This window comes from Ambystoma mexicanum, chromosome 2p, assembly GCF_040938575.1.
Source record: "Ambystoma mexicanum isolate Mex_15411 chromosome 2p, UKY_AmexF1_1, whole genome shotgun sequence".
NCBI classification, from domain to species: domain Eukaryota; kingdom Metazoa; phylum Chordata; class Amphibia; order Caudata; family Ambystomatidae; genus Ambystoma; species Ambystoma mexicanum.
In genome coordinates, this window is record NC_090923.1 from 116,019,161 (window position 1) to 116,043,284 (window position 24,124).

A 24,124-nucleotide genomic window follows, 5' to 3' on the forward strand; every position below is an offset into this window, starting at 1 on the left:
TGTAGTCCTCTGTGTGAGCAACATTTATAGAAATATACTCCTATGGGCCCTCGTATGTTGTGGTGGGGAGCTTCTGAATAAGACCAAGTGAAGCTTAATGTCTCTTGTGCCATTTAGTCCTGTTGAGGCGTATCTATTGAGTGAGGCCTGCTAGTTTAGGAGGCACAGGGCTTTGGAGGCATATTTTTTAAGCGAGCCACAGTGCATTCTGGGATAATTGGTCCAATATGGTTATCTGCATTACAAGAGGCAGAATACATTGTGAGACCTGTAGTTCAGCGGGAAAAGCTGTACCAAGGAAGGCAGAATTCAGGGACTGGAGTGTCCTATGAGAGCTAGTATACTTTATGGGATCATACGTTTTGGTATATGCAACAGTATCCCTGTAGTGAAAGGTGAATAGGGTGAGGTATATATGATGTCATATGTATTGTATGTATTTATTGTGCATTTGTAAGGCGCTTCTACATCAAGTAAATTGTGTTTCAAAGAGCCCACAGGGCAGCGGGGAGGGAACATGGGAACGAAAGGCAATAACAATAAAGGAGAGAGGCGGTCCTACCAGGCCTTGTGAGCATTCATAACGTGCAAGTGCAGAGAGAGGGGAGGGATGAGGGGTTTGAGGGAGAGGGAGGTCAGTGCTAAGAGTACCAGGGAGGGAAGTGCTAGGGAGTAAGTTGCAAGCAGCTGTTAAGTGACTGGCAGAAATAACTTGGTAAGAGTAGTCAACTGCCAATAAATAAGTGAAGGCCTGTAAAGCACAGGCCAGAGGGCGCTCAAGGCAAGTGCTGGGAGTGGGAGGAGGCTGAAGCCGATTGGGGGTGGGAGGCCAGGACCCAGGTGGACACATAAGGGCCCTGTTCACCAATCTCAGCGGCTGTGGGATTTAGCAAAGGATCGAAGGGGGGAAGAAGGAGGTGAAAAGGAAAGTCTTGAGGAGCTTCCGGAATTTGAGGAGATCCGGCTCAGGATGAAGAGGGAGGGGGCGGCTATTCCATAGGAGGGAGCCTGCTGAGGAAAGAGATCGGCCACAAGCTTGCTGTTTAGCGAAGCGCTTGACATACCGAGAGTTGGTGCCGGAGGAATGTAAATATCTTAGTGAGAGCCAGTTGTAGATGGCGTGGTCCACAGCCCCGGACAGCCTTATGAATGATGCAGGGGTGTGAATTGAATCCTTGCAGCAACCAGGAGCCAGTGGAGAGATGTTAAGGCTGGAGAGATGCAATTCCTGGGCTTGAGGCCAGGATAGGTCTTGCAGCCGTATTCTGGATTAGATGGAGGGGACATAGAGTGGAAGAGGATAGATTAAGGAAGAGGCTATTGCAGTAGTCTAGCCTAGAGAGGACCAGAGCTTCTGGGGGAAAGGGGGGAAAGGAAGGATTGCTTTAGGGAGGTGAAGTTGAAAGTGGGCCTTCTTGACAAGGTCCTGGATGTGAGGGAGGAAGGAAAGAGACGAGTCGAAGATGACTCCAAGGTTTTTGGCTTCAGAGGAAGGAGAAGGGGGGAAAACCCATAGAGGGTTGCCAGAGTGAGGGGAAGAAGGAGGGAGCAGGAGTACCAATGAGAAGGATCTCATTCTTGCTGGACTTGAGGCAGAGATCATTAGAGGTACACCGGGACTGGATGGCAGATGGGCAGTCAGGAATGATGGAGGAAATACTGTCTGGTGGGGTCTTGGTTTATCAACTTCAAATGCCCAGTGCTATTGACAGTGTCGCATGCCAGTGAAGTTACGGAGAGATACCCCTTGCTCCGTAAAACATGTTGACTACGACCAGAGTTACCCGGCGCTAACATATAAGCCACGCTTGGTGGCAAATGCTCTGGTGGCCGAAAGCACTGACTTGATTCGGCGAGCAGACGAGCGAGACCTAGAACTGGACTGAGGATTAAGGGGAGGGGGGCTAGCTCTGAGAAAGGGGACTAGTGGGCGAGATAAATTGCTAAAAGTCAATATGCTCTAATGTATGTTACTCTGGTGTGTCGACCAAAAAATAAACGTGTTTAAAAAAAAAAAAATGTACAAAAACGGGAGGGAAATGACCCCCTTCTTCACTTGTTGCAGCGCCACAGAAGAAAGTAGTTACTTTTGATATGTTTCAAAATGTATTGCTTAATATTATCTGAAAACAAATTGCCCTTTGTGAGACACGTTTTTCGCCAAATTAATGCCTTTTTCAATCAGGGCCAGTCATAGTTTCTGAAATGCTTGATTTCAGTATGGTTAAACACGTATGGTATTTACGGGTTATAATCCCACCGCACAGAATCTAGTGTCGGTCTCCTCGCGTCGGCTCAAAGGAGGGAGCAGGAGTCCCAATGAGAAGGATGTCATTCTTGCTGGACTTGAGGCAGAGATCATTAGAGGTGCACCGGGACTGGATGGCAGATAGGCAGTCAGGAATGATGGAGGAAGTAGAGAGAGTTTCAGAGGGAAGCTTGAAGAAGAGTTGTGTGTCATCTGCAGGAGGCGGCGCACAAGAGAGTGCTTGAGGGAAGACAGGGAAAAATACAGTAGCAAAAGAGTGATTGCAGAAATCAGCAAGTGCAGGGGCAATAGAGGTAATATTGTCCTTGATAGTTCTGGAAGAACAGGGAGGAGACCTTCATAGGGCGGACAACTCTAGTGACCTCATCAGTTGTGATAGGAGAGAAGGAGGAAGGAAGGGCAGAGGGGGGATGGGAGGCCATAGGATGAGAGGGAGGGGGAAAGGAAAGCGAGGGTGCTCAGGATCTCCTGAGTTTTTGCAGTGAAGTGTGTGGCCAGTGCATTGCAGAGGGCCAGGGAGAGAAGGGGTGAGGTGGAGACTGCGGAAGGGTTGGCTAGTTCCTTGCAGATTTTAAAGAGTTCAATCGTGTTGTTGGATGCACGAGAGATGCCAGCCTGGATGTGGGTCTTTTTCTAGGGCAATTGGAGTGTCTGTACTGCCTTTGGAGAAGGTAACAGGCCAGTTTATCAGAGAGTGAGCCTGAGGTCTGCCAGTTCCGTTCCACAGCTCGGCCCTTGGGTTTCAGGGATGCAGGTTCAGAGTCGTGCCAGGTGTTACGGTTGGAGACATGTTTCAGGCGGATCCTCATGACTGGGGCAAGAATGTCAAGAGTATTAGTGATGGCAAGATGGAGGTTGCTGAGAGCAGAGTCATTGGTAGAGTCTGAAGTGGGGAGTATGGGTGCGGAGTTAAGGTAGATGTAAAGGCAGCCGCTGACACTTGATTGATCAGACGGATGTTCGTGAACGAGGTTGGCAGGGCTGGGGGAGGTGCGGTCAGATGGCAGAGAGGACCCAGGTGAGATAAGAAGAGGGAATGGTCTGACCAGGAGAGTAGAGTGGAGTGGTGAGTGGGGAGGAGAGCAAGAGATCAGTGTGGATGATGGCATTGAGAGTGTGTCCAGCTGAGTGGGTAGGACCATAGGGGAGAATGGAGAGGGCGAGTGAGGTGCAGAGGTCACAGAAGAGAGTGGATGCCATGATTGAGGAGTCGAGATGGAAGTCCCCCAGGAGAAGACGTTTAGAGGTGGATGTGAGCAGAGGAGGAGAAATCGGTCCATTCACAGACAAACAGGGTAGTAGAGCCAGGTGGCCCGTAGATGGTGGCAATGGTCACGGAAGAGGTGGGAAAGAGGATCAGCTTGCACACCAGGCTCTCAAAGGAAGAGTAAGGCTGGGTGAGTATGAGGGAAGAGGGGACCCACTCGGGGAAGATCAGGGCAACTCTGCCACTGGCATTGTTAGGTCGAGGCTTGGAGATGATCTTATAGCCATCAGGGAGAAGGGAGCCGAAAGCAGTGATTGAGCTGGCATTGAACTATGTCTCGGTAAGAGCGAGGATATCGACGTCAAGGTCTTCGAGGAGGAGGCAGATGTCAGCAGAGTATTTGATAGCAGTGCAAGCATTGAATGTGGCTAGATGCAAGAGGTCACTGCCTTTGAAGGTTTTCTGAGGAGGGGTACAGGGGCGTGGTACATCAGTCGGAGGAGGGGGCACAGAGTGAGGAAGAAGGAGTAGCAGTTGTGGGAAGGAAGTTGATGGGGGACGGCAATCGCCGGTCAAAAAGGAGGAGGTTAGGTTGAGGACCCTGACCCATGATGGTCCCATTGTGATAGACATTAATGATGCACCTGGATGATGAGAAGCCCACCAATAGTACTTCCCATCTAGTGCCACCCTTAATGGGTGAAGATGTGAGAGAAGAGAGAGTAGAGATAAGATGAGGAGTCGAAAGATCTGGAGAGGGGACAGGAAAGAGGATATCAGTGAAAATCTTTCTTGAGGTTGGGCTGACGGATGTCCGCAATGGGTAGGCCAGGGTTAGTGGTCAGGATGTCTTTTTTGAAGCTTTTATTTTCCAGTTTAGGTGATATTATAGTAGTTAGAATAGATAGGGGAGATGGTGAGTGCCATAGGGGGCACCAGATGATAGAATGGAGGATAAAGTATAGACCGCACAGCACAAGCACAAACTCACCAGGCGGCCTAGTAGCCAAGAGAAGCAAGAAAACAAATGCAATGGAAAGACTTTGGTACCCGAAATGCACAGAAAAACAATGCAAAATAGGGGTGAAGTGTAGTTAAAAACACACCAAATTCTGAATTACCAAAAGGCACAGCAAAACAATGCAAAATGGGGGTGAAGTGTAGTTTAAATCACACCAGGATTCGAATTACCAAAAAGCACAGCAGTGTAATCCCCAAAAAATGGGAGTGAGAACAAACGCAGAAATGCATTAAGGAGAAAGGATTTAGTTAAGATTGAAAGGCAGAATGGAAAAGGCACCCCCAGGTTCAAACAGCTGTGTGAGTTAGCAAAAGGCATAACAATGTCCAGGACAGGACTCGCAGGTATTCTTAGTGGGAGAACAAAGTTCCAGGGCACAAATACGTGGGGGAGTAGGCTGCATACTGGGTGGTTTTTCCATGAGGCTGATAGATTGTGGAGCGTGAGATACTGCAGGGGAACGGTTCGGGAGGCCCTCTGAGGCCCAGACAGTCTCAGTCAGGGGCCTTGGGAAGAGGGGCTGCTTTCGCCTACCGGCTTGCCTGATTGGGCCAAAAGCTGATGGTTGCGCCCAGTCAGAGCTGGGGCTCCGAGTGTCGGAAAGGCACTCCAGTGTCTATAATGTCGGCGGCAGCCATGATGGAAAGGTGACCTGTATGAGTCTCGCAACAAGTAGCATGATGGAAATATACAAATGTATGAGAGAAACTATAGTGATTGCGGAACAGTAACTGTCTGTGATGAAATCAGTAATGAAGGGGAAAGACTGTCAAGCTGCAAGCCACTAGCCAGGCAGGCATAAGAAGTCACTTGCAACTTTAGTTCTACGCATACAGGCAGTGCACGTTTTCTTACTCTCAAAGCCAATTACCGCTAGCCAAAGGCTAGTGGAGAGTGCACATGTTGAGCCCAGAGTAATCAGGTACTGCATTCTGAAATATCCGTACTGATTGAGACAGAAGGCATTCTTGGCAATTAAGTCATTTGGGGTCTCTGCACTATACATGCTTTTCTATTACGTTCTACATATTGAGGCAAAGTGTGTTGTAGGAAAAGGTGAGCTTGTGCATGGAATGGCCAGAGTGAATTGTGGTAAATGTAGTGCTGTGGTGCCTCTGTACCTTTGGGTTCCTGGGCATATATGATGGCAGACCTCGGCATGTGATTGTGTTATCTCTGCATGTGAGGCTATACCTGATATGAATGGCTGTGTTTGGCATTTGAACTAAACCTGGATGTACGATGGTAGGCATGGCTGGGTCTGAGCAAAGGCGGACTGCAGGTGGGTGCATTTGGCAGCAGCTGGGCTGTTGATGCCACCCCACTATACGAGGCAGCATCTTGCATAAGATGGCAGTATTTCTTTGTTACGGCACACAGGCTCGTTGGCTCTTTTTCTGCGGGCTTCGTTTCGCGAGATGGTCCATAGGTGTTCTAGCTCTTACAATATGCAAGAGCACTTTTACAATATGCAAAACATCACTCGTTTTACTGTTTCCTCAGTGTGTCAGTGACGTGTGTCCAACGCCTCCACCCTTTGACCGTTCCCATAGGTCGGGCATAGGGTCATTTAAAATTGATTGGGGATGGCTGTTGGCAGCCGTCCACTTCCTTAGAAAGACAAAAAAGCCTCTGTCCCTTAAACAAAAGAGAACATATACAAGGATACATTTCTGCCCTGTATCCCTTGGCGGACTCTCCGCTCTGGCAGTGCCTGCTTAGTGACCACTCCTAAATGTAGGTGGCCATGCCTTCTCCATCGTGGCAGGCAAGTTATGGAATGATTTGCCTGTCACTCTTGTGTTTATTGAGAATCACTTCCATTTCCGACGGTCCCTGAAAACATTGCTATTCTAGGTTATAGTGTGCCTGTTTGTTGTGGGTGAACGTGCGCAGTACAAGATTTATTTTTTTTAAAAAAACATCGAGAGAAACACAAACACTGGATGCCTTAAACACGTGACTCCATAATAATGGTCTTCTTTTTGTGACAGCACCTCTGTTGTTTTTTGCTTCAATCTATGCATAGATCATTGACTCCTTCTTTGCGGAATATGCATCATCGATTGGGTATCCCTCCGACTGGCCCACACAGCGAGCACAGGCTCTGCTATGTTCTTTCTACAGCCAATGTTGATTGCCCTGACTAGGACATGTAGAATAGCGGCGAGGACCGTGAGGTCAGGAGCTTATGTGGGTTGGAGTGGGGGAGAGAGGTTAGGGGGTATGTGTGGGGTAGTGGTGTTAGGAGCTATGTGGGGTGGGATGAGATGAGATGGGGCGGGGGAGCGAGCTCACAGGGTATCAGGTGGGCCGCCCATTCACTACACAGATTAGGGTGTTGATGCAGACTTCGGGAGGTTGAAACCTGCCCACCCAGAAGTAAGGAGAGATTCGAAGGGGCTGGCAGGGGTTTTCAATAAAAGGGATTTGGTGGGTGAGGAAAGGGAAGGCATTCAGAGGTCTACCTGTGGCTGCAATGATCAAGTTGAAGAAGACCATCTTCATCGTCCAAGAGGCTTTCTGGGGCTGTGGCCCTCTCTCTCTTCAATTATCTCTTCCTAGATACCTTCCTTCTAGAGCCCAATGCTCGTCTACCTCTAATTGCCTGCGGATCAGTCGTTTCTCCAAGCAGAGAATGAAGGGTAGATCTCTCTTCTCTGCAGGTGCCTCCCTCTGGAATGGCCTCCTTGCCTCTCTCCGCCTTGAGTTCCGGAACCTCCTCAAAACCTTCCTTTTCTCCTGCCGTCTGCTGACTGGATGCTTGGTGTCCTCTGAGTCGACAGGGAACCAGCACCCCTGCCGACTCCCCCAGCTCTTGCTGCCTGGCCTACTTTGCACTGCCGCCTGGCTTACCTTACACTACCTGGCTGGGTTGCTCTCTGTAGCCCCAGCCTTCCTTGCACTTAGCTCAGAGCCCTGCTGCTCTGGTTGCACTCCCCTCTGTACCCACTCCTCCCCTGCACTTCTTGTTGCGCTCTTACACAATCTAAATGACACCAGGCCTAGTAAGATCGTTTGTCTCGTCTTTCCCTTGTCCCCCCCTCCCTTGCCTGGTTGTGCCGTGAAACACTTGTGTATAGGCGCATAATTAATACCGAAACAATCAATCAATCAAACTCTGCCATTGTGCTTACAAGAAATAAAACATTTTGGGGGTAATTCATGGATTATTTGCGCCGAAAAAAACAGGATTTGTGCGCCATTCTGCCCGCAAATCCCCATTTGTTAAACAGGGATTTGCGGGCATACTGGCGCACAAATCCCGTTTTTTTTGCGCAAATAATCCATGAATTACCCCCTTTGTTTCTTCCAATGTTGTATAATGTTAAAAATACGTTTGCTGTCTTTTAGGAGTCGAGCCAAGCTACAACCACAGAAACGGTCGGCTATACCCCTGGTCGCTGGAGCAACGGAGGTCAGCATCCTGAGGGACCCTGGTGTCGTCACCCCTGAGAAGCTGACAAAGGAGGCACTGGTTGAGCTGCTAGTGGCAAATGTGGAGTATAGAAAAGGTATGGCAGCTGGAGGTCTTTGTGGGTGTGAATTTGTTTTTGATTTATTTAGGTTTTTTGTTAACCACTACATGTTTCCTACATGTTTTAAATGATTGTCCACCTTGTGGAGGTGGTCAGGTTGAAGTACTTGCCTCATCTAGGTTTGCTTTGTGATTATTTGGGTCAATGGGCTACTGCATCTGGCATTTTAATGAGAGTAACCAGCAGATTGTTGGCCGTTTGATCGGGGGCGGTCACTGAGCAAGTGGTGGGTGGGTTCTGTCTCTTGTGCTATTGGGGTGGGAAGCATGGCTATTATCGATTCCCTCGCCTGCAAAGACTACAGGCCATTGGACTGCAGAAAGTACTTGAATGGGGATGGAGATCTCTTGTATCGTCACCATGCATAGCCATGAGCCCCATGCCAGGGGAGAACATTGCTTGTGGTGAGTTCTGGCAGTGCCCAGCAGAGGGCAGAATGGCCACACACCACTAGGTTCTATTGATTAGAAAGCTCAGTGCGACTAAGGGTGGGTTTTGATTTGTGGCTCTCTGAGCAACAGCCTGAAATTGGCTACCTGGAAGGACTTGGAACCTGTGAGGACCTTTATGAAGATGGCTGTATGTAGGCTATACACTCATTTTCATATGAAAGGAGGGCATGAGGGTGATCTTGTGTCCCATAGAGGTATTGACAAAACATTCCGAGAAGGTAGAGAGTTGGAAGATGCTGGAAATCAAGTAAATGTTTGGTAGAGAAGCGTGTGTAACTGTGAGGTGGTATGCAAGACCTATGACATTTCGGGAGTTGTGGTTAATTTTGTTTGAGGGGGAGTGCAGCGTGGCACTCTTAATTCAAATTCAGAACCCACATAAGAGCAGTTGTTCCCCCTTTTCCCGTTCAACTCACACATCAGCAGCCCCATCTCTCCAAACTTTCCCAATCCAATGGAAGACCACTATTTTACCGGGAGAGTGTGGTAGGCTGTGCATGCTGCAGTTGTGAAGAGGAAGCAGTGCACCTGTAAATGCATCTTTGCCCTGCCTAATCCTCAAGTGTATGTTCATTGTTATGGGCCTCACACCCCAGTTATACTGAGTGCTTAGCCTTTACTTCTGTAAACATCCTAAATTGGGTCTAAATGATTTTCATAAGGGCTGGAGTCAGGCTTGGATGACGGCGACTATTTTCAGACTTGAATTTATTCCTAGGCACAGCTTTAAACACTTAAAACCGGGATTTTCTCTCAGTACCTGTGGGGTATAGCTGGGAACAGTTCATCCTTAGTGCTGGAGCGGGGACGGCAAGTGCTGTGCATTCAGACAATAACCTAACACGCATTGCATGTTACAGCATGACATAAAATAGCACAGAACATCATACCAAATAATAACCTAACATAGCCTAGAAAACAATCGCAAAGCTTAACAACAAAACAAAACATCATCGCATAATGTGCCATTGCTAGCAACCTCGCAGCATCGCTCCCGTGTGTGCCAGCTTTATTTCTGAGATTATATTCATGCCAACACTGTTTGGATTAATGGTTTATCTTAAAAAATGATCTTCAAAAAAGAGCGGATATGTTGTGTTGCTTATTCATCTAGACACATGATCTAGATGGGAGGACATCAACATTTGCAATGTTCCATATTGTCATTTCCTTGGGAACTAAAGCTTTGCTACAACAATTGAAAGAATGTTATTTACCAGAAATTGTGCACTATATTTCCCAATGTTTCTTCCTTGAAGATCTATTCCGAAACATTTGGATTATTTAAAGTTGTACATGGATCAAGAACACACTGATGTGATTTGATTTTGAACACCAGTTGGTGTGCCTGTGGTTTTCATTATTATATTTAATTAAACCAATGAAGTATGATTTGAACTTTGGGCAACGCGGGGTGGGTGGTATAGGGGGTGAGGGGTAATGGTCCTTTTATTTAAGCCAATGAAGTTTGATTTGAACTTGGGAGGGGGGGGGGGGGCGTGCAGTGGTCTTTACAGCCCCATATACTGATATATAAGTGAGATATTAAGTTATTTTCTAATTATTTTCCATGCATTTGCTGTACCCTGCTCACGTTGATGGCATCTTTTCAATTGGCTGCGGCTGTTAGATTGTCCTCCCTTCTTGTATACCCTTTGTCAAACTTACTTCATGACGTTGGCATCTACATTTTCTCATCACTTGGCAGCTTGATGTTTAAGACTTCATATTGTTCGTGGGCGTCTGACATGCTGGTAAAACTTGTGAAACTAACTGGCTGTTGTCTCTGTGTTGCAGGTGTTCTTGTGGCCATCAGCAAACCCCCAGGAATACCCATTACAGGTACAGCATCCTGTTTTTCACCCTTTAAGGGAAAGTGTGAACTTATTGCGAGGATGTAATTTATTTATTTATTACATTTGTATAGCGCACAGCAGCCCTTGGAACTCGAGGCGCTGTTACTTGTGGGGAGCTTAGTTACAGGGTAGGTACAGCTGGCTAACCCAATACTACAGATGCACACATTTTATTCAATAAAAAAGCCTGCTCAAAGCGATAGATGAATGTGTGAGTTGGCGGACATGTTTATTTGAAACCATAAATCAGCCATTGCTTTTAACTGGTAAGATATTTATGCACGCCAAAAAGATAATGGGCCTCATTCCGAGATGGGTGGTAGCCATGGAGCTATTAGCTCCATGGCTGCCTCCCATACCGTGCCCGTGTCCGGTCTCGTTCTATGGGGATTTACCATTGTAGTCCGACCCTGGCGGGACCGGTAAGTCCCCATTGAACAGACCATTCCCCATTCCCAATTGAGCCCCTGTAGGGCTCAGTGGGAATGGGGAGGGCGCTAATAACGGGCTCACAACCTGCAAGCCCGTTATTAGTGCCCTGGTCCCTTAGCGGGACCCGTAAGAGACGTGTGGTCAGACCACAAGTTCCTTATGGTCCCCGCCAAGGGACCTTGGAATAGGGCGGTAAGGGTTTACCGGCACCGGTCTCCTTACCGGTACCCGGTATCCCTTACCACCCAGGTCATAATGACCCCCAATGATTCAATAAGGATTAGGGACTATAACGGGAACAATGGCAGTCTCCAGTCAGCGATTAGGATGGTTTGTAGCATTGAAGAATCAGTCGGATTTCACTTTTCCCGAAATATTGGTGCACAGGTGAAACTAAAAAAGGGATGTGTTGAATTGCAAGACTGGTGGTTGGTACTGTGGGATAAAGTACGATAAAAGGTTTTTGCAGATGCAGAAGTTTAATAACCGTGTGAGATGCAACGCTCTCCAGCTATGGATAAAGTATGCCAAACTTATGTGGGGTCATTTTGAACTGGTTTGATGGAGAATATAGAAAGGGGGTTCAGTCGGCTACAGGATGAAAGAATGAGTAGGTGATATCCTGGAAGGAGACGGTTAGAATGCAGAGCAGAGACACAGTGATCAGCCTTGGTGTAAGGTGAGGCCTATTGTTGTCTCTGCATACAAATATACTAAACATATACATTATGAATGAAGTTGAGGTTAGACAAAGATGTTAAGGTCACTTTCTTAAAGGTCCCGGAGCATATGGTGATTGCACTAACGTGTTTGTAGGATTCATTTGGTGTAAAATGGAATAGAAAATGGGGCGGGGCTCCATTGGGGTGTCCTCGACTAGTCAGGTAGCCCTTAGGATGAAATCACATTCCTAGCTTAGCATCTAGTATTAGAAACCCAAGAGTTCTCTGTGGACAAGTTTAAGAAAGACATTGTCAGATTTCACATAGGAGTTTGTCAGATTTGTGAGTCTCAAACCTAATGCTTTGCAGGCATAGACTTTAGCAGCTTCTAGTTACTTAACAGGAAGGGTGTGTGTCAAAGTTTGTCTAAAGTGTTCAATAGAGCCAATTCATTTATTTGATGGGGCATTTTCCATTGACTTGACAGGAAAGCCAGATCGCAGGTTCTAAAAATATTTTAACTAATATTTATGAACTAATCACTCTTCTGAATGAGTAGAGAGGGAGATGTACACATCATCTCTAGTCCCCACCCCCTCACCTCTGTCATACTGGAAGAATAACAGGAAGACACTGTGCATGACACCTGGTATCTTCCCAATACCACATCGAAGATCGAGAAACGTTATGCACTCAGACAACCACATCAAATGTACCCTCAAACTGATGCGGTGGAAGGATGTCTGCATAAACCACTGGACATAGAAGAGCTATAAGTGAAATCAGACTAGAGTAAAGTAACGTCAAGAGGCAAAGACACAAGGACACACTGAAACGATATGCACACTCTTAAAGAATGAAGATGCAGCTGAAGTAACAAGAGAAACATGAATGCAATTGTGAAGAAATCATAGATACTAAGAAGATGGGTAAGAAGAGAATTAGTAAATGTATATATGCAGAAACATAAGGTAGATGAGACATATAGAAGCAGGAGAAAGTATAACGCGAGTAAAGCTGCCGTGATGAAAAGATGGATGTCGACTGTGTATAAATAATAACAAGAAGCATTGAAGAAAGAGACTATGGCTGCAGATCTGAAAGGTGCTGGAAAAACAGCTTTGTGCGAAGAACCAAGAATATCTGTTTGGCTTGGGATCAAGGATGCCACATCAAGAGGTAACTGCAAGTCACAAGGGTAGTCCGAGGATAAGCTACATACAAACAACATGTTTATCTTAGATTAAGTAAAGAAGAAAACATTTACAAATGTCAAGTATTGAAAAATTAAAGATGCAGAAAGCATGTGCAAAACAGAGCAACCAAGTTTCCACAGGCTCAAAGGAGTAATAGCACCCACCATGATTGAATTAAATAGCACTAAATAGAGGGTCGAAATGGACAAAATTGTGGTCTCCTCACGGGTGGTGCAAGACTGAAAAACAAGTCCTATTCATTAAGCTCCAACTGAATATAGCGATGCAACTAGACTCCCTTAAAGGAAGAGAACAGTCAGCAAGGTCCACTACAGAGAAAAACCCTTGGCTTAGGGCCTAACTGATGAGAGATGATAGGCTAATTGACCAAGTGTGCAGTGGTCTAATGTTGGTCCCCGCACCTGGGTTTTATTTCCTTGGGTGCTGCTAACGAGCCGAATGTCCAAGGTTGGAAGAGAATGCCAACCAATCGCGAGGGCCTATGTATCAGTGTACTATACAAAGTTGCAGAAGCCAATCCCATTCTGCTATTAATCTGTATTCTACGTATTTAGAGAGTTCAAAGTATGCCAACCAGATAAGGGGGGGGGCTAATTATGTTACTACCAGCTAAACAAAGTATAGGTATGTATGTTCCCTTAACTAATCCCTCCTTTCAATAGGTTTTACTGTTTGCCAAGTGGGATTATGTCATAGCTGACGTACAGTGAGGCTTAAAACCTTTGTGTAATCGACATGTTGACGGAGTGGAGTGAGCTGCAATCTGTTTGTTCACCAGGTTTCCCTAGTTGATTTGAGCTGATAATAAAGTAGTCGTTTGCCATATTCTTTGTGTCTGCTCGGTCATTTGGGTCTGAGATCGTTTAATGGTAATGCCATCTGGCACTTGGAATGCTCCAGGTGCTACTGCACAAATGGTGTTTAAGGTTTCTTGTCATTGGTCCCGGCAAGTGCATATCATCAAGAAACAGCTTCTGAGGACTCTCAGTCTAGCTAGAGTCTATTTTAGTTTCAGGGATGCCATTTGGACTGGCAGTACCGCCTCCATGTTGTAGCATAGGTCACAGATGGCCTCAAGAACACACCAAAAAGGCTGTTCAAGTTTTTTATCGAGCCTTTTATTGAGGTCCAACTAAGGGCTCGCTCTCTTATGCTTGTCCTCTCTGGGTCTCCCTCCACCCCAAAGTCTTCTAAGCGTATCCTAACATGGGGTCCCACAGGAAGAATGATACCAGGGAGTGGTTGGTGCCTTCCAACCACCCAGATCTCACGCAATTTCTTAATTTTTTTTTTTAATGTATGTATATAATCTTATTAGATTTTTACAAAGGATCTTCCTGAGAAGAAATAAAAAATAAAAAAAAAAGTTGTTCGACGGTAAAGTTTACGGTAAAGTTTAAGCAGGTGCCGTAGGGGGTCTAGTGCAGGGGTGCACAATGGATTTTGACAGAAGGCCGAAAGTACCTTACATGAGGGCTATAGTGGGCCGAAAAGTAAATGTGGGCGGGCGGTAGGCGGGGCCTGGCAGGAGGCTTTTTAAACCCCCAATTTGTACTAAACACATGGAAAAAGAATGTTTTTGAGGGGTAACGATTTTTATTTGCATTTCAAACTTACATTTTGTACTACACATTTTCCATTGTTATAATTTATTTCTATTTAGTTATTGTATCTCGCCTGTTTAATTAACTTATATATATTTTATTGACCCTAGATTGGACATGCCGTTATTTTGGACTGCGCCAGTTTGCTATTTGGGTTGCCCAAGAGGCGTATGGCCTTCGTTGAGTCAGGTTTCCTCAAAAAGCCAAAGATGAACATCTCCTAACTGTGCCTGCTTTAGCTTTATTATTGGGTTCACTCTTGGAGTGCAACACTATGCCCCATGTCCCTCACCCCCAACCAAACACTATGCCCCATGGCCCCCTCACACCCATTATGCCCCATGGCACCCTCACACCCAACCAAACACAATGCCCCATGGGCCCTCACCCCCAACCAAACACTATGCCCCATGGTCCCCTCACCCCCAACCAAACACTAGGCCCCATGTCCCTCACCCCCATCCAAACACAATGCCCCATGGCCCCCTGGCCCCCAACCAAACACTATGCCCCATGGCCCCCTCACCCCCAACCAAACACTATGCTTCATGGCCTCCTCACCCTCAACCAAGCACTATGCCCCATGTCCCTCACTCCCAACCAAACACTATGCCCCATGGCCCCCTCACACCCAACCAAACATTATGCCCCATGGCACCCTCACCCCCAACCAAACACTATGCCCCATGGCCCCCTCTCCCCCAACCAAACACTATGCCCCATGGCCCCCTTAGCCCCCCAAATCAGCACGCACACAAACATGCACCCATACAGACCCGATCGCCCGACCCCCCCCAACTCCAAACCCCCCACCCCCCAAATCAGCACACACACAAGCACCCATACAGACCCCAACCCCCACCCCCCAACTCGGCACACTCTCAAACATACAGACCCAAACCCCCACCCCCAACTCAGCACACACACTCTCAATCATGCACCCATACAGACCCGAACCCCCACCCCACAAATCAGCACACACAAACATGCACCCATACAGACCCGAACCCCCAACCCCGAAATCAGCACACACACAGACCTGAACCCCCCACCCCTCAACTCAGCACACACACAAACATGCACCCATACAGACCCGAACCCCAAACCCCCAACTCAGCACACAAAAAACATTCAAATAAAAACATTCATACACATCTGACACCCCCACCACCCCCGCATCTCAACATACACACAAAAAACATTAAAATCCAAACATTCATACACATCTGACACACATCCGACACCCCCCCACCCCCGCATCTCAACATACACACAAAATACATTCAAATCCAAACATTCATACACATCCGACACCCCCGCATCTCAACATACACACAAAATACATTCAAATCCAAACATTCATACACATCCGACACACATCCGACACCCCCCCATCCACGCATCTCAACATACACACAAAATACATTCAAATCCAAACATTCATACACATCCGACAACCCCCCCACCCCTGCATCTCAACATACATACAAAAAACATTAAAATCCAAACATTCATACACATCTGACACCCCCCCACCCCGCATCTCAACATACACACAAAAAACATTAAAATCCAAACATTCATACACATCCGACACACATCCGACACCCCCCCACCCCCGCATCTCAACATACACACAAAATACATTCAAATCCAAACATTCATACACATCCGACACCCCCCCACCCCCGCATCTCAACATACACACAAAATACATTCAAATCCAAACATTCATACACATCCGACACACCACCACCCCGCATCTCAACATACACACAAAATACATTCAAATCCAAACATTCATACACATCCGACACCCACCCACCCCCGCATCTCAACATATACACAAAATACATTCAAATCCAAACATTCATACACATCCGACACCCCCCCACCCCCGCATCTCAACATACACACAAAAAACATTAAAATCCAAACATTCATACACATCCAACACACATCCGAAACCTTCCCATCCCCGCATCTCAACATACACACAAAATACATTCAAATCCAAACATTCATACACATCCGACACCCCCCCACCCCCGCATCTCAACATACACACAAAATACATTCAAATCCAAACATTTATACACATCCGACACCCCCCCAACCCCCCATCGCAACATACACACACAAACATGAAGCAAAACAGACCCGACACACAAACACAAACGGACCACTTACCGGAGACGTGCTGGAAGGCAGGCAGGTAAGCGGCAGGTAAGCTGGAACGTTGGAATCGTACTACGGCTGGCGTGGTCCAAGGCTGAAATGCCTTCCGGCATCAAGCCTTATGGACCACTCCAGCCGTTGTGCTGGCCCTCCATTGGTGCAGCACACACGCATTACGTGGCTCGTAGGAGCGACGTGGTGCGTGTGTGTGCTGAGCCAATGAGGGCCAGTGTTTTGTCCAACCCGGAAGACAACAAAGACTTTCCTAATGGAGGGTGGCCGCGGGCCACCCTCCATTAGGAAAGTATTTTTATGCCTTGCGGGCCGGACAAAAGGGCATGACGGGCCGCAACTGGCCCGCGGGCCGTATGTTGTGCACCCATGGTCTAGTGTTTCAAGGAAGGAGTTTGTTACCCCGTTGTGGTTGGTGTTGATGTTTTTGAAGGTTTTGAATGACCTTTTCCATGATGTTGTTTAGGAATTTTGCCACTGATGTTATCCGTCTACCTTTTGCTCCTGTGATAAGTCGATCTTTTCCATGATGATACTCAAGAATTTTGCCGCTGGTATTGACCATCTAGTTTTTTGAGGCGATGGTCCTGCCAAATGTGACCCAGAAAGTTCTGTCTTTCCTCTCTTAGAGTAGGGCATTCCAGCAACAGATGTTTCAAGGATTCCACAGCGTTGGAATTTTGACATAGTCTACATTCCTTGGCTTCCCTTTTGTCTCTTTTTCTATAGTTGTTAGTTCTTTTTTTTTTTTTTTATTTTTTTTTATTGAAAAGCTACAGTTTTCCTCTTTCCCCCTCCATCGTAGAGATGGAAAGAAAAAAAAAAGAAAACTTTTGTTTCAAATCATCTACACATCAAATACATATCATTATTATCAACATCATCATTATGTCTTACTATGCTTTCAACAAAAATCTGCTAAGCATCATCATATCATACAGTGCACTCAATAGACAAGCAAACAGGCAAAGTCAATTAAACATTCAACTGAACAATTAAACAATTAAGCCCTTAGACAGTTCATTAACCACTCTACCATTTTCGAGCATCAGCCTAGCACCCCTTCTGATTAAGGAGGACATCTCAGGAGAGCGTTCATAAAGTTTACAATCGCACAAACATGTTTAATGTTTTGTCCTGAAGATATCAGACACCACCAAGTGATCATATCACCATTCGACGGGGCATATTCGCCTAGATGAACAGAACTAAGATCAGCAATTGCTGGACAACTTAAAATCGGGTGTTTCAAAGATTCAACCGATTCCTCACAGAATCGACACAGATTGTTGTTTATAGCAGGCTGCGTTCTTTGAGAAAGAATTTCCTTCGTATTCAACGTATTTAAACGGAAACGAAGAAATTGTTCCCGATAATGACGAGTATAGCATTGAAGTAGGTAAAGTGGCTGAGAATTTAATTTTTTTTTAACAATACCCAACTTTTTAGAAAGAGCGTGATTTGAATATCTTTCAACATTAATAATCCATGCCCAAGTTTCAAATTTTCTTTTTGCCACTTTTGGGAGTGAAAACAGGTCGAAATTATTAATATCAGCTGCTACAATCCACTCTTGCACTCTTGAGCTCCATTGGGCCAACAGATTACTGATTTTCGAGTCATCAGAGGCAGTAAATATTCTATACGCTGGCACTCCACCCACTTCTCTCATCTTGCGCCAAAGCCAGATGGACTTCCAAACCACATTTGAAAAAAGTGAATTTAACGATAGTTCGTGACGTATTGCTATAATTGGAATACAGTTCGGGAGGTTAAGAACCCGTTTCCAAAAAAGAACCCCTACAATATTCCAATTTTGTTCACTGATATTCCATCCCGCTTCAGCACCAAACGTTAAAATAGGAACTACCTTTTGACGGTAGAACGTTTATCACCGGGGATAATGAAAATTTGCAAACGTTTTTATTAATCTTGGCTGCTTGCAGTGCCAGTCTTACTGCTTTCAGTTTCAACGCAATTAGCCATTGGACTTCTCCGATTGAGCTGTTAAATTTGATGCCTAGATAGCGAATCAAATTGACAGACATTAACTGCTGACCGCCTGCCGCCCATTTAAATGCACGATCTCTTCTACTCGATAGCGAACCAATCGACACAATTTTAGTTTTGTCTGTGTTAATGGCCAGTTCATTTACGACTATATAGTCATAGAGGCAATTTAGCAAACGTTGAAGGGCGATTTGTGTCCTATCGATCAGAACGAGATCGTCAGCATAGGCAATATACCGAACTGGAGTTCCGTTTAGACGTGGAGGAAAACAATGAGCTTGCTCCAAGAATAATGGGAGATCTGCCAAAAATAGTTTGAACAAATCAGCAGCCAATGGGCAACTTTGCTTAACACCCCTTGTCGTTGGGATGCTGTCAGATAATATGCCTTGTTTGTTAAGGCATACTCTAAAAGAGGTATCCGTATGTAACGCCATTATTGGGTTAAGAAGGGCCATAGGACATTTCCATTTCATTAATTTAGCCCATAGCATCTAACGGTTAACTCCATCAAATGCTTGCCTCATGTCTATAAAGGCTAAATGCAATTTGGTCTTACTCTGTAATGCATGATATTTCAAAGCTGTCAAAATTGAAAGGTTGACCTCCACACCTGTACCTTTTGAGAACCCAGTTTGCCGGATATCAAGGATTCCCACCTTTTTAGCCCAACTCACCAATTTACATCTCAAATTAGAACCAAAGAGTTTTCCAATAGGGCAATGGGACGATAGTTTTCAGGTGCATCCCAGCAGCCCTTCTTATGGATTGGAATCACGATTGCTGTTAACCACGATTTTATGGAACAAACACTCAATAAAAGGTGCCCAGATCTGTGGATTTTTTTTTAGCCTGACATTACTTATTATGTCCGGACCAGCAGCGCGAGAATTTTTCAGTGACTTAATAGCGTCTATGATGTCTGACAGCGACATCTGGACATCCCAGGAACCCAATCTAACCGCTGAATTACTTTTGGGAACCTTCAGCTGACTATTGAACACTAACCTAAAGTGTTTACACCAAGTATCCCCAGAAATTGTGTTCTGCGTAGAATTGGACCCGTTAAAGGGGCCCCTATTTAATATTTGCCAAATGTCGCGTGTATTCTTTGTAATCATCAGTTTCATCATAAACTCGACAGAATCCTGTTCTACAATCACTTTATGAGATTTCAACCAATTTCTATAAATCGCCCGTCTGGCCTTCACTTTCTCCAGCATTATCTTAGATGGTACATTTTTTTGCATTTTTATTTTACGGACATCTTTTCTTAGTTCTTTCTTTTTAACCGCAAGCAATTTACTAAAAGGGTGAATATGCAGCTTATGTTGCTGAGCGCTATCTTTGATCGAAATGATATGATTCTGTAGAAGCGGAGTATAGTCCACAACGTCTGTCAAATCACTTAGATTAGCCGTTAAAACACGGATCTCATTTGCGCTCAGTCTTAAGCGATTTCCGCTCATATTTACTTCAACTGCTGCTGGGTATGGGGACAAAGTATCCGACACCGCCAAAAGACATTTGAGTTTCAACAACGAATGATCGCTTTTAGTCGTTTTCAATGATTGCAGTGTAAGAATCCTTAACCCCAGGTTACTAGACACCCAGAAATAGTCAATAATGCTGTGCGTGGATTCACGATGCCATGTGGCCTGAGCTGGAATATCGCCACGCACATTGCCGTTCAACAAAACGCAGTCAAACGACTCCATAATATCTGGCCAACGTTGTTCTTTCTCACCTAACTCTTCATACGGAATCTGGCAATAAGCTTGAATGTGGAGATCGTATTTAAACCACGAGCCGTTTAGGTCACCACAGCATATAATGCTCAAATTATTGTATTGCATGGCTGCCTCTTCCATTAGACAGTTGATCGCAGTGGTAAACTCTATAACTTTTATTTTGGCCGGATTCCAGTAACAATTTATGATCAACAGAGTTGCAACTGTATTTGGGGTGTCTGAACATGCTTGCATAATTAAACCTTGAACATAGGGATTAGGATTAAAACAAATGGGTGTAGACCACTCTCGTGAAATCCGAACCATTGTCAAGAGTCCTGCCGATGGTCGGCCCTGAGTATTTTGGATTGTAGGATTGACCAATATATTGAAGCCATCTCTCATTGGAGCATCAACTAACCAAGTTTCCTGCAGACAAATTACAAACACATCATCCAATGGAGCATCGAAGTCCTGAAACAAATGTTGAAAGCCACGAGTGTTCCATGATAGGATCGAGAAGATAGTTGTTAGTTCTGCTAGGCCAAAGGTTAAGGCGGACTCTTAGGAATCCAGTTCTCAGGAACCAGTTAGGGAATAATGTTAAATATTTCGGTAACCTGTTCAATTTTCGAGGGACTGCCCAAAAATCTTTGTAACCTTGGTATTTATAGAGATCGTCTAAGGTTTAAATCCAATCTCTAGCATGCATTTTTTTTTTTCACCTGGTCCGGGTTGGCCAATAATGACTCTTCTGATTCGTTCAGGTCACACAGGATTGCCTGGCATGTCTTAGACCATTCGGATAGTATCGGTTCCGAGTCGTTTTCCAATGCTTTTTAGGGCTGCAAAGCCACCCGTTGTTGGTGCTTCCAGGCATTTCCTAAAGAATGACATTATCTTCCATTCTGAGATGACTTTCGGTGAAGACAATGCTAATTCTCTTCAGATTATTTGAATTGAAAAAGATTTTGGCAGACCAAGGGTTGTACGCCAGAATGTACCTTCTAGTCGAGTCCAAGAGAAGAGAAGTTTGTGATCCGTATGTAAGGATTGCCACCACCTTTGCTCGATAGAAATCTATCAGGGGTTTCAAGGAGAATCTGCAAAATCGTGCCAATAAGATTTTTGCTTGGCTTGGCCCATCAAGTTTCTTAATTTATTTCTCAGGTCTACACATCTTGGGGTTTCGTTTCTGTCAGTATTGACGCAAACCCCCAAGTACATAAAGGCAGTCCCGTCCGTGATCGTTTTACTATTTAAGAACCATTGTGCTTTTTTAGTATTTTTCTCCTTTTTTGTATTGGCGAATGTCATAATCCTGGATTATTCCGGGTTGATTGTCATTTTGTTTTTGGCCACATAGGATTCAAGAGCTCTAAATTGGTTTTGAAGACCAAGCGGAGTTTGGTCAATTAAGACTATGTCGTCCGCGTAAATTAATCTCCCAATTGATACATTTGCAACTTTTGCTGGGAAGATTCTTGAATCTACAAAGGCGTCTCCCATGTCTGAAGAATAGTGATTGTCGAGTTCTGGTGCCAAAGGGCATCCTTGCTTTAACCCGATGGTCGTGGGAATTGTGTCAGATAGGTGGCCAGCTTGGGTTAACCTCACTCTAATTGTGGTGTTTGTATGTAGCTCTTGTATATTGTGGAGAACTTCCGGACAATTCAATCTTAGTTTTCTCCACATCTCCGCCCTGTCCACTGTGTCAAAGGCCTTAGATAAATCTATAAAGGCCACAAAGAATTTCGCCTCTTTATTTCTAAGGGTACGTGCTTTTAACAGGTTTAAGATGAATATGTTTAGTGGTGTGCCTTGTCCCTTTACGAATCCTGATTGCCATTCATCTTTATGACCAGTTCGTGCAGCCCATTTGGTCAAGGCTCTTAACAGGATGGTGGCGAAGATTTTCCCTGTCACATCCAGAAGGGCGATAAGCCTATAATTCTCTGGATCTGTTCTTAAGCCCTTCTTGAATATTGGCAATATTACACTCATCCTCCATGAGGTTGGTATTTTCCCTGATTTAAGAATGTATTTATACAGTTGATGTAACATTTTTGCCCATTCCTGTGGGTCCATTTTTAATCCTTCATTAGTCAAACCGTCGGGCCCCGGTGCTCCTGAGTTCTTCAGTTTTTTAATGAGCTCTTCTATTGTACTTAAATTAACAGAAACTTCAGGGCGAGAGGTCACAGAGTTCCAACATTATAGCAAATATGACAGTCACTTCTTACTGCATAATTTTTCACAAAATGTATTTAATGACATCTGGATAAAGTTGGTGGGGATAGAGCAGCCAGAGATGTTTTTAGAAAAAACAATACATATAGGTATGATCCAGTAAAACAGGCTGGATCCCAATGCAATAACAACAACAGATAACTGCCACTATTGGTTGATCATTTCAATTGTGCAGTCACAAGAATAAACATAAACCCACATCAATGGACATATATACAAAAAAGCACATTAACAATGCTTTAGATGTGCACTGTTCAAATGGTGATATCGTCGACACAATGGTGTTTCGGCCTCGAGGAGCTGTGTAGTGCAGCTTTTTGGGCAGGCCTTCATCAGGACTTGTGATGGAATGAATGGTCCCGGGGTCTCTATCTATGAACAACAAATGGGAAGGGGTGAGTGGAACAATGACCTCAAATAAAATGATAATTCACAAGGCTCCCGTAGAATGCTTTATTAAAAACAGGAGACTCCCTGGTAGAGGAGCCTAGATCTTACCAAAAACTCATCCAGTGTAAGGGTAATTAAGAAAAACCATCATAGGTATAGATATCTTTGAGGCATTCAATGCGTCGTTGAGGGAACAATTGTTTACCTGTAACGACATGTAAAGATCTCTAAGAGTTCTGTACAGATCGTGGTGTCTTTATATGAGTAAGGGAAAATTGAGTAAAATCTTACCTCAAATTGTAAGATGTGTCTTCTAGGTTCAGAATGGTGGAGACACCCACTGTAAATCGTGGTTCCTACCCCAGATTGTCCAAACGTGACAGTATCTGTGTGCAAGAAACACGCATGAGTTAAGGAAACTAATCTGCGAGCCAAAATATAGGTCTGCAGGTATAATGAGGATAAAGTGCTGTGTTGGGCACTGTTACGTGGCCTAGAATCAGAGCACATAGGATTCGCTTGCATTCGTACCTTCATGAGTTCGTCTGGGCTAGGCGAGGCTCAGTATGAAACAGATCACATACACAATTATCACAATCCCTTCAAATCACAAATACTCCTATGGCGACAGTATATTGACGACGTCCTACTCATATGGACCGGTACAGAATCTGATTTGGGCCTCTTCCATCAATGGCTGAATCAATGTAATGATTATATCCGATTTACCATAGATTGGAGTCACCAGGCTGTGGACTTCCCCGATCTGCACATCTATAGATCAGGCAACCACCTTCAAACCGAACTTTACAGGAAGCCAACCGACCGCAACAGTTTACTGCATTTCTCAAGTTATCACCCCCAGGGTCTGAGATATAATCTCCCATACGGCAAGTTTCTAAGAATCAGACGGAACTGTTCAAGCAAAGAGAAATGCGAGCAACATGCCAACGACCTACAACATCGACTGAAAGAGAGGGGATACCCCAAAAAATCGATTAGACAGGCAAGAAAAAGAGCATCAAACACTGACAGAACCATATGCCTGAAACCGAAGGAAAAAAACGAAATGAACAGATTGGTGTGTGTGACCACATATAGTCCTCTAAGTAACCTTACCAAACAAACTATCAACAAACACTGGCACTTGATAAAAATAAGGGGACCCTGGATAAAAAGCCAATCTTTGCATTCAAAAAGAACAAGAACCTAAGGGATACTCTAGTCCACACTTACGTAGAAGAAAAAAAGACACCAAACACATAGTGGGATCTCCCGAGTGTGGTGGGACACTA

At 45.0% G+C, this 24,124-nt stretch overlaps 1 protein-coding gene across 4 annotated transcripts in view; it reads left to right on the forward strand.

Annotated features, from left to right (window-relative positions):
• The window catches only part of RPUSD3 (RNA pseudouridine synthase D3), a 166,849-nt gene that overhangs the window by 24,189 nt on the left and 118,536 nt on the right, over positions 1-24,124 (forward strand). For all 4 annotated transcript variants that reach the window (XM_069643363.1, XM_069643361.1, XM_069643364.1 and 1 more), the window contains exons 3-4: positions 7,852-8,012; positions 10,286-10,330. In XM_069643363.1, coding sequence (XP_069499464.1) covers positions 7,852-8,012; positions 10,286-10,330 — 206 coding nt within the window. The remainder of the gene's footprint in view (positions 1-7,851; positions 8,013-10,285; positions 10,331-24,124) is intronic.